The 16,707-nt window shown below is 40.8% G+C and overlaps 2 protein-coding genes across 3 annotated transcripts; one reads left to right on the top strand and one right to left on the bottom strand.

Annotated features, from left to right (window-relative positions):
* Positions 1-1,319: 1,319 nt before the first annotated feature.
* Positions 1,320-7,845, bottom strand: idh3b (isocitrate dehydrogenase (NAD(+)) 3 non-catalytic subunit beta). Of its 2 annotated transcripts, none has more exons than XM_084030234.1 (11): positions 7,735-7,844; positions 6,840-7,016; positions 6,583-6,703; positions 6,435-6,495; positions 6,205-6,337; positions 5,349-5,482; positions 5,099-5,201; positions 4,839-4,985; positions 4,621-4,715; positions 4,164-4,224; positions 1,320-1,852 (listed from the first exon to the last, which is right to left on the bottom strand). In XM_084030234.1, the coding sequence occupies exons 1-11, from the start codon at positions 7,786-7,788 to the stop codon at positions 1,775-1,777; spliced, it is 1,164 nt and encodes a 387-aa protein (XP_083886360.1). In that variant the 5' UTR covers positions 7,789-7,844; the 3' UTR covers positions 1,320-1,774. The 2 variants fall into 2 exon arrangements, with proteins under 2 accessions (XP_083886360.1, XP_083886359.1); XM_084030233.1 differs by lacking the exon at positions 1,320-1,852 and adding an exon at positions 2,475-3,291 and having other exon boundaries at positions 7,735-7,845.
* A 1,284-nt stretch (positions 7,846-9,129) lies between these two features.
* Positions 9,130-16,620, top strand: wdr1 (WD repeat domain 1). The gene is made up of 15 exons (XM_084033066.1): positions 9,130-9,269; positions 10,409-10,530; positions 11,465-11,555; positions 11,652-11,799; positions 12,185-12,365; positions 12,827-12,904; positions 13,078-13,158; positions 13,239-13,472; positions 13,809-13,898; positions 14,383-14,537; positions 14,996-15,083; positions 15,228-15,338; positions 15,442-15,615; positions 15,752-15,896; positions 16,455-16,620. Exons 1-15 carry the CDS (start codon positions 9,254-9,256, stop codon positions 16,559-16,561), a joined length of 1,821 nt encoding a protein of 606 aa, XP_083889192.1. The 5' UTR covers positions 9,130-9,253; the 3' UTR covers positions 16,562-16,620.
* Positions 16,621-16,707: the final 87 nt, after the last annotated feature.

Raw genomic sequence — 16,707 nt, 5'->3', positions numbered from 1 at the left:
AAGCGAACAGCAAATTCCCAGGCCAGGCCCCGTCTCTTCTCCACTCTGTGTCTCCGTAGCCCGCAGTGACACCTACTGGCAGACTAAGGGATTACAAGGTCACTGCAGCGGGATTCATCAGGGCTGCTTGGGGTCACTGACTCAGTTTCAGGGTCCCTTTTCTGTTTTTCAGCTAATAAAGGACACGTTGCGTTGCCTGCAATGAGTATATCCTGTTTTGTACTTCTTTTAATAGCCTACATCTTATAGTTAGTCATACATCAACCTGCCCAGGATCTGTATATGAAAATTAGCTTTTAGGCAGAACCTGACACATTTACATTTATAGTGATGGTTATAAATGTGTTCTCTCTGATAAAAACATTAATAAAATAGATCATAAAGACACAGTAAGTGACATTAAAGGCGGCTTGTTGTCCACAGTAACACTGTGTCAGATTCATAAACACAAAACAAGCTTGACTCATTAGATAAATTAATTATTAAGAATAACAGGTTCATCACTGGGACACCCAAAACTGACAAAATATGGAAGAAGTCAAAATATTTTTACTTATATAATTCAAATGAAGTGTAAAAAAAATAGTTAGGTTTACATTTATTTTTAAACCAACTGTTTGGAGGTTAAAGGAACAGTTAAACGTTTTTTACATTTTAATGGCATAACTAATAATAATAATGCACCAGTTTTATATAACGTTTTACCAGATGCTCAAAGAACTAATAATAATATTTATGGATGTACTGTAGCACAAGAAAAGGCCTATTGTCTTAGTTAAAAGTCAATATAAAAAGTTGAGTGCATTGAGAAAAGTGAATGGTAAATGTTACAACCATTTAAGAAATCATGTTTGTCAGTGATAAATGTTTGTTTTTTATTATTGTAAACTGAATACCTTTCAGTTTTAGACTGTTCATTGGACAAAACAAACACTTCCGGAAATTCTGTAAAATTATGTTTTTGAACCAATGTAATTGATTAAACCATAATGAAAACCATAATGAAAACTGGTCTTTCACTCTTTCTAGTGAAAGACCAGTACACATATCACAGTTTGTTCCAGTTTCTCCGCTGCATTATTCTTGTTCATGGTTCGGGGATCTGGATCATTTACCAGCATGGTACAAAGCAAGCATTTTTATGGATTCTGCAGTCCACCCGACATGCATATGTTGGAAACAAAGGCTTAAGCTTGGATTCGAGTTCATTATGCTGTGTAGTGATGTCTGCTGACTGAGCCACCAGAAACAATGATAAACTTTTGATAACTCCACATCAGCCTTCTATTAACATTCACGCAAGGATTTTTAACACAAGATGTTATATTTCATTTATTATTCATATCTCATGATGAATAAAGAAGCAACAGAGCTAAAACATGATCTTCAATAAATAATAAAGTATACACCATATTTTGACTGCTGGTTAAGGTCCAGACATAAAACCATCGAGTAGAAATTACAGCATCTTGCCAGAGAACACAATATAATTGGCTGGTGTGTACCAGCATGGGAACAGGTTTTGTGCCAATTCTAAGACTTTTCACGTTCAACACATTTCTACTTTACCTTAGATGTTTATAGTTAATGTGTTTAATCTGCAAGTCAGAGGCTGTTAAAATTATAGCTGCACATTTCAGTGTTTAAACAGGAATGTGTACCCTGTTGTTGAATAGACTGTATGCGGACAATCATTCAAGAGATCAGTGTAACAGGATGTAAATAAAACGGTGTGCGTGCATCTCAGCAGCTGACAGATCTGCAAACGCGATGCTTAGACCGCCAGGTTAGCAATGACAGCCTGGGTAAACTCGTCGCTTGTGGCATAGCCCCCCAGGTCTCCGGTGCGCACCTGTTGCAAACATAAGGACAGTGTGTTACTATATGCACAGCTGCAGCAACACGTGTCCACATACAGTGTCCTGGGCTGCATGTTAGAGAGCCTTTCAATACTGCACTCACAGAACAAACCAAGTGTGATCAGTGGGATGTGGACGTTTAGAAAGCAGCAGCTTCATCTCCCAAGCCATGTTCTCTTCATTAGTTTCACACATTTTTTAACATTATCCGAGTTGATTAAAAGACACCACTCACATAAGTTAGTTATCAATCTCATTGCCCAAAATGTGTTAAGTCTAAACTTATTGATTAGTGTTTAACCTCAGTAGCTTCATTCACTCCAACAGTGACTTTTCAAAGACAGATCGTTATTTATTCAATATTACATCACATTTTTGACAAGATTTAATATGCAGGTATGAAGTCTCCATATATAATTCTTGATCAAAAGAGAACATAAACAAAACGTTAAAAAAGGACATGACACTGGCGATGCATTCCCCTGATGGTAGATATTGTACCAAAGTTCATAACAAGAGTGTGTTGAATAGTATATTATTAAATTATCTTTACTAAATGGACTACTTGTGAAGTCTGTAATTGGGGCACAGTGAGACAAAAATCATGACAGCTGAAAAGGTGACAATATTTTTTAAATTATTACAGCAACATTGGCAACAAATGTTTGTGGGAAAGAGCAGCACCATGTTGTACAGACCATCACATAGGAAGATTTATGATCTGTGGCTATTAAACTGTTGTAATACCTGAAAATATAGTATATTTTTATTTGTTTATATTGCTGAAAGACTGACTGCTATGTAACTCAACCCTGCCTATCGCACACTCAATCAATATCTATATATTTAGGCATCTATCCATCGAGCTAGCAGTAGCAGTCAGTCATTAGGTGGTCCAGTTATGAACATCTAGCAAAATAAGTTAATGGTGGGAGGCAAAAGCGGATGAGCAGATAAAATATGTTAAAGGAAGTCGGGTTTCTTTACAGACAGTCGAATAATGTTGGCGTGGCCAACATGGCTCAAGCAAAAAAAGCAAAAGGACATGAAAATACAAGAACAAAAAGCTCTCCCAGAATAAGTCAAACCATTATGTTAATCTGCTGAGTAAAACGATGCAAAGAGATGGACAGTAACTATAAGAATGTAAGGATGCTATGAGAGGAAGTCTAATTAGACCTCCACTCATTATGATGCAACTGATGGTATTCATAAACACTGTGTGGTACAAATGTCATTTGGCAATGAGAGGGGAGGTGAGCCTTGACATGTGTCCAGGTCATGTCAAGAACAGTGTCCAGATTCAAGGAATGGGAGGTGATGTCAATGTCAGTGACAAATCTTAGTTAAGAGGTCGGTGACGCAGGTTTTCCACAACAGCACCCACAAAGTCGCCAGTGGTACCGTACCCGCCCAGGTCTCGTGTCCGTACCTGAGGCATGCACATACACAGCACACACACAAACAAACACACAAACACACACGCACAGGATAATGGGGTACAAGGAGAGGAGGGAATTAAAGGAAAGGGTAGAGGGAGAGGAAGGCACTTCAGACGACGTGCAGACAAATTCTGCTTTCAAATAACACACTCCTAAAAAAAAAGAATTATAATTTCTCACAATCACACAGTTGCCTCAAATAAATAAGCTACCCCAACATCTTTACCACCTCTTTTAAAAGGGCAATGAAATAAAATTCTGTCAGTAAGTTGTTGCTGAAATGCATTTTTTTAGAGATTGATCAGTCATGCGTTTAACTGAGGGACTACGGTTGACAGACTTCATGCTAGTTTTTGTGTCAGTGTATGTTAGTGTCAGCATGGGCCAGCTGTCAAAGGCAGTTAGTTAGATTGGTTGTCCTGAAAACAAATAGATACACCATGCACATATATGAGGATGCAAATTAGAAAGGAAGAGAAATGGAAGATGGAGCTGAATTAAGATGCATACAGTCTCAAAAGAAAAGCAATCCAAGGCTCTCTAACATACAGAAATACAAGAGTACGTTAATGTGTTCGTGTCATTGCTGTTATCTGAGAGGATTCTAATAAGGAAATGTATTAGTTATAGAGCGATATTCATGGTACTCAAAGTCGCTTTGCAGTGGAAAAAGAGCTTTCATGTTATATTGTATTTTTCTTTTTGCAGCATACATATGAGATTACAGTCATTGACCCACAAAACTGATGAGAAGCACTAGTGTTAGTGTTGCCATGGCAGGAGTCGCTTCATTCACAGCTTAAAAGCACCAATGGGCATAGAGGAAGTACTACTAACAAGTAACACACACACACTCACTTACCCTGCCCTGTTTGATGACCCTCTTGACAGCGTCTGACACCATTTGGGAGTGATATTCCAGGCTGCAACACAATACAGTGACAAATAAGAGGTGTCCTGGACTTTCCGGTACACTTGTCAACATTCAGACAAAATAGACACTTAAGGACCTGTGTCCAAACTGTTCTTTTTTTAATCCAGTGCCGACTATTTTCAATGGTTCTCAATGAGGAGAGAGCATGTGCGGCTACTGCATAAAAAAAGCACTGTAACCAGCGTGTCAAGATATTCCTGTATTGGAAACATTTCAAAGAAGTTCTAAGGATTTTTTTCCCAAAGACCCACTCGGATGAAGCGTAAAAGACGCTATGTGAACACTGTTTTCTCAGGCTTGAGAAGTACGATGGGCAAGGACAGAGAATTAGGAGGTACAATGTGAAATGTGGTGCACTTCATACAACAAGACCTAAGAGACTCACTTGAGGTGCCTGAGCATGTTAGCAGCACTGAGCAGCATGGCTGTGGGGTTGGCAATGTTCCTTCCTACAGCTTGTGCAAAGGGGTGGCGTGCACCCTGAAAGGGAAAAAAGGCTAGGGATCACGGATGACACTCTTGCAGTCCTGTAAGTCCTCTCTGTCACCAAGTACTACTGGGCTGAGTTCAATCAAAACACCAAAACAGTCAGTGGGAACTCACAGTCTCAAACACAGCATACTCTGCACTGTAGCTTTCCCCAGGAACAACTCCTGCCCCTCCAACCAGTCCTGCTGCCAGGTTGTCAATAATGTTACCGTAAAGGTTGGGCATCACCAGCACGTCAAACTGGTATGGGTTCTGGACCAGCTGCAGCAAGAAGTTTGAGAAGTTTAAACGAGAAATGAAAAGTGACACTTTAACCTCAGCGGCTAATTATTCATGGATACAATCTGGGGAATTAACTTTGAGGATGGATTTACCTGCATGCAACAGTTATCAATGATTATGGTCTCATATTTGATTTTGGGGTATAGTTCTGCCACCTCTGCACAGCTCTGAAGAAACAGGCCGTCACCTAATTTCCTGTAATAAGACAGAAGTTGTGAAGAAGAATTGTTGCTGTAACTATAATGCAAAACTTCATCAATCATTTTAAGAATTAATAGCAGATTAGGATTTGTTTTATATAATAAAAAAAAAAGCAAAGAGGTTGCTTTGCTTCATCCTTACATGATGTTGGCCTTGTGAACAGCGGTGACCTTGCTCCGTCCCTTCTTGGTGGCGTAATCGAAGGCGAACTTGGCGATGCGCCGTGACTTAACTCTGGTGATGATCTTCAAACATTCGATCACACCTGTCACACTCTGCAGAGCAAAAAGAACTTCCAGTCTTAATTTGACCAAGCAACAATGCTAGAGAATTTAAACGCATTACACCCTAATCTGCAACAGATGCATTTTTCAGTTGTCCACCCATGTCCGTCTGATGGACCAGGTGTCCCTTCAGTTTAAATGAATGAAGCTGTCTACACTATAGTAGTAAACATAAAGCGTGTGTGAACAAAGTGTGTACCAAACTATTAGCATGGCTATGTTGTCCCCCCCCTCATTTCACATGGTCTGATTAGGCAGCATATATCTCTCCCCCTTGTGTCATTTTGTTAGGTCAGTTTATTGAGTTGTCAGTTGTATTTTAAGTAGAATTTTGATTGTTTGACATCCTTTAATGGCCTAATTGGTTAAGTATTTGTTTATTTTCATTCACTTATGGTTTTGAACATTTTGGGGGTAAAATAAAACAAATACTTCTTAAAAAAGACTCCTGTGTGCCTTTCCTTGAGTGCTTCGTCCCCAACAAGGCCCCCCATATGAACAAGTAGTTCAAAAGAAAGACACACACACAAGCTCATTGTACTATTTCAGCACGCCTGGCAGTGATTCATCTTTGTTTTGATATCTGGTTTAATGCTGCAACAACTCTATGTGCTCAATGGAAATCTCCCTCTTCAAAGAAAAACATTCCCTTTTCATGTGGGTTTAAAACCACTGATCATCCTCTGACTGCAGTGAGGAGGAGTGTTGTTTACCTCATGCTCCAGGGAGCTGTACTCCCCCTCGGTCTGTTCACGGATGATGACCAGGTCCAGGTTGTTGTGGCGTGTGCTGTAGCCCGGCAGGCTGTTCACATGAACCACATTAGCAAACAGGTCCAGTTTACGCCTGGGGAATGAATGGGGAGAGAGAGTAATTATTATTATTTTTTTTTACACAACAGAAAGAAACATGAAATACAAGAGTTGCTTTCTGTTTTTTTTACCTCAGTCTCATCTCATATGAAGCCAGCTCCCCTTTGAATTCCATGGGTGTGTGAATCTTCCCTGAATAACAAAACATGTCCAGAACATTCATGTTAGGTCCATTGGGGGTGAATGATGATAGGAGACAGAATTAAAAGGTAAATCTACCTTTCATGGCCACTTTGTTAGTCTTCATAGAGGTTAACACTTGCTCCAGCTTCTCCTCACTGGCCATGTTCTGTACCTCGCTCAGGTGAAACTCCTCAAATTCTACCGGGACATCTCCTGCCTGGAGACGAGACAAAAACATGTCAATTTTAAAATCAGCCATTTGATTAAAAAAAAATAAAAAATCTTATATTTGCCATCAGCATACATAGAGGCTACCTCAGGGGATGATTCATCTTCATTACTGTAAACTGTACCTTAAACACGTCCTTGACAGCAGTCATCAGCTCAGGTCCCACACCATCCCCTGGCACCATCGTGACCTTGAAGGTAGCATCAGCACGGGCTGGTGGGGCTTCTGGGCCACAGAGACCAGCAGACACACTAAACGGTCGAGTGGCCAGCTGCTGCCACCGGGGGGCGCCATTGAGGCCCTGAGGATGGAAATAAAGATATAGTTACACATTTAACAAACAAGTATAGTATACCATGGATAAATGTAAATGGTGCCCGTTTGATAAGATAATATTGAGGTGGGCAGAGATAGGTGTGACTTGAAAAGTGACAACTAGCCACACTATGCCACCCTAAGTGATATTCGGCAGTTGTACATTGACACAAGAATTTGGCTTATGAGAAAACAAGAGATGACTGACAATTTAAAGTCATCAAATCACGAGCACAACCAATATTATCTGAAGTGAAGGGGCAAAACGGCTTATCTGGTCTGCTCCTTTCGTGAGAAGTAGGTTACCGTGTCAGGGTTAACGGAGTTAACGTTAGCCACCCGGCTAACTTAGTTCACTATCTCACATAACCCGGGACACAGTGACATATAGGGACATTGACTTGCTTAACGAGTATCCGCAAACGATATTTTGTGTCGTTGACCAGTTGACAAACCCAGACGGAGCCACAAAGTCACTCTACATATCACTCTATATTTGAAGTAGGGGTCTTCTAACGGAGTGTCAATGAAGGAGGCTCACGGTTAGCAACAACACACGAATGACACAAACCAGGCCGACTCCTTCTTTAACAGTCGAAGATAACACGGTGCTTGAGTTTAATGAATAAGACTTCAACAACTGTAACTCATTTCCTAACGACATATGTGTAAAATAAGCTTGTAAACAGCATCCATGCACTCACCTTGACCAATGTTGCTAAGCTTCCTCTCAAGACGGCCGCCATCGTTACAGGCATGTAGTAGCGACTGAGCTTCTTCTTCTTCGTCGGTGGTGCATTAGTGGTAGCGCGGTAACTGCAGGACAACAGTGCCCCCAAGTGGACAGAATGTGTATGGCAGGTGGCGTTGTGACAGTTGGCTCCCCATTCACTGGGGACTCTCTCTCCAGGACACTTGGAAATGGAAGGTAACCAACATGAGGGCTTGAAAACGTAAAATCATGTCATATAGCCAGTCTGAAACGTGAACCTCATGATTGATTGACATTATCTTTAACATTTTCTATTGCTGTAACATATCTGCTGCTGCTGCCACCTATGGCCACATCCTCTGAAATGAGTCCACCCTAAATAGGTCGGGGGGATTCCAAATCCTATTCCAGTTAAGTGACGCTCTCTGGTGACACACAGCATAACATCAGGTTTTAAAATCGCCATCGTAAAACTGTAAATCAGCAGGGGTTATTCTCTGACACTCAAATCTTCTTCTGTACCTGGTTGGTCATTTATTTGGGGGTATCTGGGGGCAACGTGGGGAAACTGATCATGTGTATAATTTCCCCCTAAGTATTCCTCTCAGGCGAAACCCTCCTTATTTTGTTCCTCTCGTACATTTCATTACATTGAGACACATTGCTAATGATGACCGCTGTGTTTCTCCTAGAATTACAATGCCTAATTATCTGGATAAAAATAAGTCTGTCTGAAAGATGTTTTGAAGAATGTTTTGGGATTTATGAAAATGATGTTTAATTATGTTCTTACTTGTCTGAGATCTATCTTTCAGAAGAAAAGAAAGAAATGAAGAAGAAAGGAAGAAAGAATGCTTGCATGTAAGGAAAGCACATGAGAAGTACAAACTGGACTGGGGCTGTAACTAACGATTATTGTAATTGCCCTCAATTAATCAATTAGTTGTTTGGCCTGAAATGTCAGAAAATTGTTAAATATATCTATTCACGTTACCCAAAGCACAAGATGACCACCTAAAATGACTTGATGTGTCCATAACTCAAATATATTCCATTTACTGTCACAGAGGAGTAAAGAAACCATAAAATATTTATATTTAAAATGCTTTGACTCACTGGATAAGCGGTTGAAGATGGGATGAGATGCTCTGACTTTTTTTTTTTTCTTAAAAAACAACGATTAATTCAATAGTTGACAACTAATCAATTAATCGTGCAGCCCTAAACTGGGGTTGACCTATCAAATTTGATTGGTGCAGCTAAGGAATGGTAATAGCCTTGGACCCTGAGAGGCATGATTTAGGGGTAAAACATCCCAGGTGACGCCGTGCGTGGCTAGTGGCTGACAGCAGCAGCGTAGTAGCTGAGTTTACTATATATGGGCAAAGCCAGGCAGAAGGAGAGCAGCGCTCGCTTCCGTGTTTGTGTGATCAAGGAGTGCACAGCCGGGGGATCTGTACTGTTTCATTCATTTGTGAAGAGAAACCTGTAGCGATTGACCAGTGGGGAAAATGCCGTTTGAAGCGAGTAAGTCTATTCATTTTTAACGGCAACGGGTGGGAGAAAATGCATTAAAACTCTAAATCTTGGGCGAAATTATTCAGCAGATCGAACTAGTCAGACAAGTAGCCCGCAGCTAGCTAGCCTCGCCCCTTAGCTGCATGATTGTGACACTTTTCGTTTTACCCCATACAAATACAAAATGTTGTCACTGGCAATGGCTCATTCACACCCCATGTACACCTGTGTCTGGTGTACGGGTCTGTTGTGAAGATGCTCTGGCCTAAAATGCGGCTCGTTTAGCACCGTTCGTTGAAGTTAGCTTTAGCCAGTTGAGCTAACGTCAGTCGGAGGAAATAGTTGTGCTCGCATCGCATTGTTGTGACATGTCCAGACAGACAGACAGGCAGACAGGCAGGCTGGCTGACAGACAGTCGGGACTTGTATTGAGGAAGTAGCTTCCAGAAAAAAAATGGTTTCTTGCTGCTGAATAAGTAAAGAGTGTTGTTTCATGTTTCCGTCGAGCTGTGGACGTGAGAGCTAATTTTTCCCGATAAGAAAACTGATTTTAGAGATTATGCCAAATGATTGCAGTGACCTCATTACAGCTTTCCTGATTAAATAGGTCTTCCCTTTCTTTATGCTAAACGGGAGCAGGAGAGAGATGGTTTGTGCTTTCATGTGCTATAATTGAAGAACCCAAACAATACGTGACTACATAATAAACCAAGTTATTCATATTTGAAACCTTTTGCAATCATATGGTAACAATGCCCTTAAAAAATGCATTTATATTTTTTAATTAAAAAAGAAACATTGGTGTGTATGCTTAAATTATGCAACATTTTTCTTTCTGCCATTTTCTTTCCTTTTTTGGAGGAAAATTAACTTCTTATTGACACAGATTTGTGAGGTCAGCAACCGTGTTAATGCACAAAGCGAAGCTGACTAACTCTGTATACTCCTTATTTATGTGAGAAGAAGTCCAGGCAGTGTAGTCCTAGACGTAGTGTCATCGTCTGCTGCTTCCCTTATGGAATTGTTCAGTTAAATCCTTTTTTCCCTCCAATGCAATGCTCATTTAAGTTGTATTTACCTTAATGCTTTACATCATCTGTCTGCCTGTCATGTTTCTCATCATGTATACTTATTTTAATTTTTTTTAGAACATGTATTCGCCAGCCTCCCGCAGATGGAGAGGGGAGTTGCAAAAGTCATGGGCGGCGATCCCAAAGGCAACAATTTCCTGTATACCAATGGGAAGTCTGTCATTATCAGGGATATTGAGGTAATGCATCCTGAGTTTTTCTCAATTGCTTTGGCGCAATTCTCAAATGATAACGAATGTTTTCAAAACATGTGTCAACCACCCAACCAGAATGTGAATTTCTCATTCCTCATTCTTTTAAACAAATTTGCACGCATGCAAATGAGTAAGTACAATTATCTACAATTTGCTGATCAAATGTGATTATGCTGCTGCTCAGTTGAATAGTTGTACTCCTCGGAATGTGTATGAATTATTGCATCGTGTAGGTCGTCACATGCCATGAAATGCTTTGAATGCACTGAATTCTGTGAGTCATAGTTCAAGGAATACGTTTACACTCGCCTGAAAGACGTCGGTGTTGGGTGTGGTCACAAGTGTGCTCGGTGCGCGTCACTGTTAAAATTATACTGTGCTGACCAACGCTTACAAGCTTTCTAAAGATTACATTTTCAAATTTGGCTGCAATGGTTGGACTTGAACTGGTTGCATACACTGAATGGTCTAGATTCTAGAACTTTTTTATGTTTTATTCAATAAATATATCCAAGGATGTGACAACAGCATCTCCATTACATGCTGTCACCTGATGGGGATCGACGGCGAATCATTTGACACCTGCACCACATATAAAGCTCCCCCCACCCACGCTACCACATATCTCATGACACAATGGCCCGGTCAAATAGAGCGCAGCCTCTGTTGCACTTGTAACCTTGATGTCAGGGTGTATTGTACGACCAGTGGATGGCAGCAAAAATAAGCTTTTCAGCTGGTAATTGAGTGACTCTTAATAACCAGGAAGCAGTTGTACAAAACGCCATTAACAATATTCAAGTAACAACTTGTAACTTGTTTTTATTATTATTATTGGTGGTTTAGATGTTAGGGTTTAACTAAGGTTTTTGTGTTTGGCTTTTTTAGAAGTGAACCGCATAATTGCTGTCTTTTACAGAACCCGTCTATAGCAGACATTTACACCGAACATGCCCATCAAGCTTCTGTTGCCAAGTATTCCCCCAGTGGATTCTACATTGCATCTGGAGGTAAGCAGCCTGCCTATGAACAAATGTGTCTGTTTCCAGAAAGATGCTGGTATTCAATGTTAATATTTTAATAATTGCTATAACATCCCTTTTCAGATGCATCAGGAAAAATCCGTATCTGGGACACCACCCAGAAGGAGCACCTTCTCAAGTACGAGTACACCCCTATTTCGGGCAAGGTCAAGGACATTGCATGGACTGAGGATAGCAAGAGGCTTGCTGTTGTTGGGGAAGGACGAGAGAAGTGAGTATGAGGGGTTTTCACATTCAAAAGATCTGAGCCTCATTAAACCCAGTAGCATGTCCAAGTCGCTGCCAGCAACTTCTCTGATTTAAAAACCCTGTACACAAGTCCGATGATGGCTATATATATATATATATATATACACACATAAAAATACATTATTTTTATATATATATATTTTTTTTTATGTTAAACATGCCACGTTGGTGTTTGATGCTGTTATATTACAATAACTGCTTTTTCAGTATGAAGCAATATTCTGCTTTTTTTTTTTATATATTTCATCCTGGAAGAGTTGTGTATGCATTTGTTGTTTTTATTCCTCCCTCAAGCTTCCCCAGAAACTTTTTTGAACAACTGTATGCACGTCCATCTTTTGCTGTAGGTTTGGAGCCGTGTTCCTGTGGGACACCGGCTCCTCGGTGGGGGAAGTTTTCGGCCACACCAAACCAATCAACAGTGTTGACATAAAGCAGACACGCCCTTACCGACTTGCCACCGCCAGTGATGACAACTGTGCGGCCTTCTTCAACGGGCCACCCTTCAAGTTCCATTTCACATTACAGGTGAGTTCCAGAGATTTTATATAACGGTGTTTCCTTGTATACCCTTCTTTTACCCTCTTCCTGTATACTTAATTGGAGGATGTGTGAGCCATTTTCTTAAAGCAGGCCTTCCCTCTGAAAACATGTAGGGCCTAATACACTTTTGGGCACTATATTATATCCTCTACTTAGAAATCCTTGTGGTCTTGTTTTTAGATTTCAGTCTCCAGTCAGTTTTCTCTAAACAAGTGTAGAACAGTGTGTAACGCTGAACTCAGTTGTGACATTTGGACGGATATAAATGTAACAACAAAACTAAACCTCCTCAGTTCTGATGGTCTATAAGGAAGGACAGCATGCCTGTCATTTAGATGACAGTGATTGAAGAATGTATTTATTTGTTGTAGATGCCAGTTTGACTTGCGTATTAATAACACATCTTTGTTGTTCTTCCCCCTGTGTCTCCTTGTTGACTGCTAAAGGGCCACAACCAGTTTGTCAACTGTGTTCGTTTCTCTCCTGATGGAAGTCGGTTCATCACAGCCGGCGCCGATGGCCAGGTGAGTGTGGCCGTGGGACCATATGAACATTTTAGATTTTACATGTTCAGATACAATGATGTTTACTGAAATAATACACATATAATCCAGATTTATGTAGACAAAAACTCTCAAGCTGTAGTTCTAGAAAAAATAAATATTCTTCATTTTCCTAATGACTGTAATTCCCACAGATGTTCATTTACAATGGAAAGGAGGGTACACTTGTTTGCCCACTGGGTGGGGAGAAGGCCCACAAAGGAGGAATCTATGCTGTAAGTAGCTTTTTCTTTTATGTAAAATAAAATGTATACTACAATGAGTATAATTGTCCCCCCTGCTTCAAATCCTCCAGATCAGCTGGAGCCCTGACGGCACCCAACTGATCTCTGCCTCAGGGGACAAGACCGTGAAACTCTGGGATGTGGACGCAGGTACAGCTGTCACCACCTTCAACATGGGCACTGACGTGACAGACCAGCAGCTGGGCTGCCTGTGGCAGAAAGACCACCTCCTCTCCATCTCCTTGTCAGGATACATAAACTACCTGGACAAGAACAACCCTGACCGGCCCATTCGCACAATCAAGGTCAGACTCTATTAGTGGATATTGTCAGTAGAGGTCCGTGATAGTGATCTTGTGTTATAGTTGATGGAAAACTATTTGAAAAAAATAGCTGCTTTTTAAACTTTTGAGTGTTGAATCCAGACTTTTACAAGCATGTATTGGAATTTGTGAAATATAAATTGCTATCTGCAAATACTGACTGGGATACACATTAGTCAGAAATGGAGTATTTCTTTAAGCTCCAGCCCTAAAAATGTCGCTGTGTATTGGACTGAGCCAGCCACCAGACTAGATTTTGAGGGGTGGTTGATATTCTACATTAAGTGTTACTCTGCTCTTTCTTTGTTCATCACACAGGGTCACAGTAAATCCATCCAGTGTCTGACGATCCACAAAAAGGATGGGAGACCCCACATCTACTCTGGCAGTCATGATGGACATATCAATATCCTTTCGCTGATAATAAAGCTCACCTATATGTTAAAAAAATAATAATAATGTAGATTACCTTTTTGATGATTTCCTTTTTTACATTGCTCAAGACTGTTGAAGCAGGATGGAGTAGACCACTAGAATCTAGTAGAACTAAAACTTATCATTGTTGGCAGCTAAACGCAGGGGTCGTTAAGCACAAATTAAAGCACTTTCTGTGAAATGATGGAAGTAATTTGATGAAATGGTGTATTTTGATTCATTAGGGCAATTGATTTAAGAGACAAAGCAGTCTCGTAGTTTGAAATTATGTTTAAAATTAAAAAAATAATTTGATTCTAATAGTAGCTAGTTCAGGTAGCCCCATGCTCACCTGTAGTAGTGACCTACTGGCTCTGCTCCGTCACGTGTTTTTGCCCTTTGTCTCCACTTTCCTGCTACGTTAAGTGTCCATGTGTACCACTTACATTTTATTCCCCCCTTAACGAATGCCTCACATTACTGGGATGCAGAAACCGGGGAGAATGACAGCTTCTCAGGGAAAGGCCACAGCAACCAGGTGAGCAAGATGGTGTGTGATGGAGCCAACCAGCTGGTCACGTGCAGCATGGATGATACACTGCGCTTCATCAACCTCGACAAGCCGGAGTACAGGTAAGGGGTCATTACGTGTTGCTATGCAGATAAAAAAAGATGTGTTTTGTCTGGTAATCGTGGAAGTCGATCTGGGCAGGGCAGTCATCTGGAGGGAAGCAAATTTTAAGTTTTCAGAAATCCAGTCATGGTCTTTGATATTTTTACTTGAGATCCGTCACAAACCCTATGCATATAACATGTGTTAATACCCCCTTTTTCCAATTCTGTCATTCAGAATACCAGACAATGTTTTGATGTGCATCAAAGTGAATGTTTCAGTTTGTGGATGGAATGGGACAATTGTCCAGCATCAATATGAGTCCGTTTGTTTCATACTCTTTGTCATTGGAATATCTCTCTTTGTTTTCATGGATCTCAAACTGGAATTTGGCTTTCGGAATACCGTCATTTATCTGCCTCCTAACTGTTGCAATGCCTAGTTTGTCTTATAAATAACCCTGACTGTTGGCTTTCAGTGCCTCTGATGTGGTGAAGATGGATTTCCAGCCTAAAAGTGTGTCCGTAGCACCAGGGGGGCTTTCACTGGCTGTGTGCATTGGGCAGGTAATGCCTTTCCGCCTAGTCATCACTGTCTTGCTCAGTTCTAAGTTCAGTATTACCCCTGTTTTTGTATTTCCAAGGTTTCACTCACCTGATATTTGTGTCTTGGTTTAATGGCATCATTTGTCATCGCTGGCTTTTTTTTAGATTGTCTTGCTGAAGGATAAGAAGAAGGTCTTCACATTGGACAATCTCGACTATGATGCAGAGGTTGGAGTTCTCCACCCGGGGGGGACGACTGCTGCAGTGGGGGGTGCAGTAAGTGGAAATCCTAGAACACCGATCATCTTTCCTGTCTTTTAAGTAACCATCACAACCTGGTGACATTTGTTATTTATTCATTCCCTTTTTTTCTCCTTAGGATGGGAAAATCCGTCTGTACTCTGTTCAGGGCAACACTCTGAAGGACGATGGTCAAAGTGTCAGTCTTTCCGGGGCAATCACCGACATGGCCTACTCTAATGATGGAGCCTATCTGGCTACCATAGATGAAAAGAAAATTGTCACCACTTTCACCGTGGCTGACAACTACTCTGTAAATATTTGTCTATCCTACATATTGTAAATCATTTCTGTGGATTACTCAGTAAAACAGTTTTGTATAAGTTAGTCATTTCCTCTTTTAAGTATATAATGTATTTAATAAGTAATTTGTATTTCTTTACCACCAGGTCAACCAACAGTATCATGGACACCATGCCAAACCAGTGTCTTTGGCCTGGTCACCTGACAATGAGCACTTTGCAACTGGTGGGATGGACATGTTGGTGTTTGTTTGGACCGTTTCTGACCCAGACAAGAGGATTAAGATCCCAGGTAGGCCGTCGAAGTGCACATGTGCATTCACTCGCGCCTGGCTAGGTATACGCTGATGTTCTTGGAAGTTGTTTGCTCTGTATAAATCCACTCCGCAACAATATCAGAACAGGCAAAACCTTTTGAGCAAATTATGCATCGAGAGCATGCAGCTGGGCTTAAGATTTTGGTCCTGGTTGATTTGGAGACGCCTGTGGTGTGTGTGGGTTAATGCTGCTGCAAATACTCATTGAGCAGCTTCTTTGTAAGAAACGGAAAGGCAACCAGTATATGTGTAAGTGAAGCTCGACAAACTCATGTTGTTTTGATTGAGTCATTAACACAGTTGTGCCCACAATAAGGGTCAGTAAAGTTGTTTAACGTTTAACTGTGGACTGTCACCTGCTCACCCCAGCTGCTCCTTGTCCTATTACTCAATATGCCTTGCACAATATTTAAAAGTGGACTTGTCACAAATCAGGGCTTGATTGTTGAACAAAATGAACTTGACTGCAAATATTTTTCCATGCCTGAAGATATCTTTGTAACATGGTTGTTTGTTGTTTTTGATGTCTGCAGATACTCACCGGTTGCACCACGTTAGCAGCCTGGCCTGGGTAGATGAGCACACTCTCGTTACCACCTCTCATGATGCCAGCATCAAGGAGTGGACTATTAAATACTGAGCTGATCCACATCTCCAGGGACAAGGACTACTGTAGGATTCAATCTTTTCCTTTTTTTTTCTCTCTTTTTTTTAAACCGTATTTTCACTATCTATACAGTGTTCTGTGCTGTCTGTAAACATCTGAATTGTAAATGTATATGGCTG

Source organism: Eutrigla gurnardus, assembly GCF_963514095.1.
Source record: "Eutrigla gurnardus genome assembly, chromosome: 2".
NCBI lineage: Eukaryota > Metazoa > Chordata > Actinopteri > Perciformes > Triglidae > Eutrigla > Eutrigla gurnardus.
Note: the sequence above shows the minus strand (reverse complement) of the source record. Positions and strands in the feature narration are given on the sequence as shown.

Bases quoted from the DNA above. Each gene is read 5' to 3' on its own strand.
- idh3b (XM_084030233.1), bottom strand. From the start codon at position 7,788: ATGCCTGTAACGATGGCGGCCGTCTTGAGAGGAAGCTTAGCAACATTG. The intron at 7,017-7,734 runs GTGAGTGCATGG...TTCCATCCTCAG, and splicing joins GCTTAGCAACATTGGTCAAG to GGCCTCAATGGCGCCCCCCG. The intron at 6,338-6,434 runs GTAAAAAAAACA...TTCATTCCCCAG, and splicing joins TCATATGAGATGAGACTGAG to GCGTAAACTGGACCTGTTTG.
- wdr1 (XM_084033066.1), top strand. The intron at 13,899-14,382 runs ATCCTTTCGCTG...AATGCCTCACAT, and splicing joins GTCATGATGGACATATCAAT to TACTGGGATGCAGAAACCGG. The intron at 15,339-15,441 runs GTAAGTGGAAAT...TTTTCTCCTTAG, and splicing joins CTGCTGCAGTGGGGGGTGCA to GATGGGAAAATCCGTCTGTA.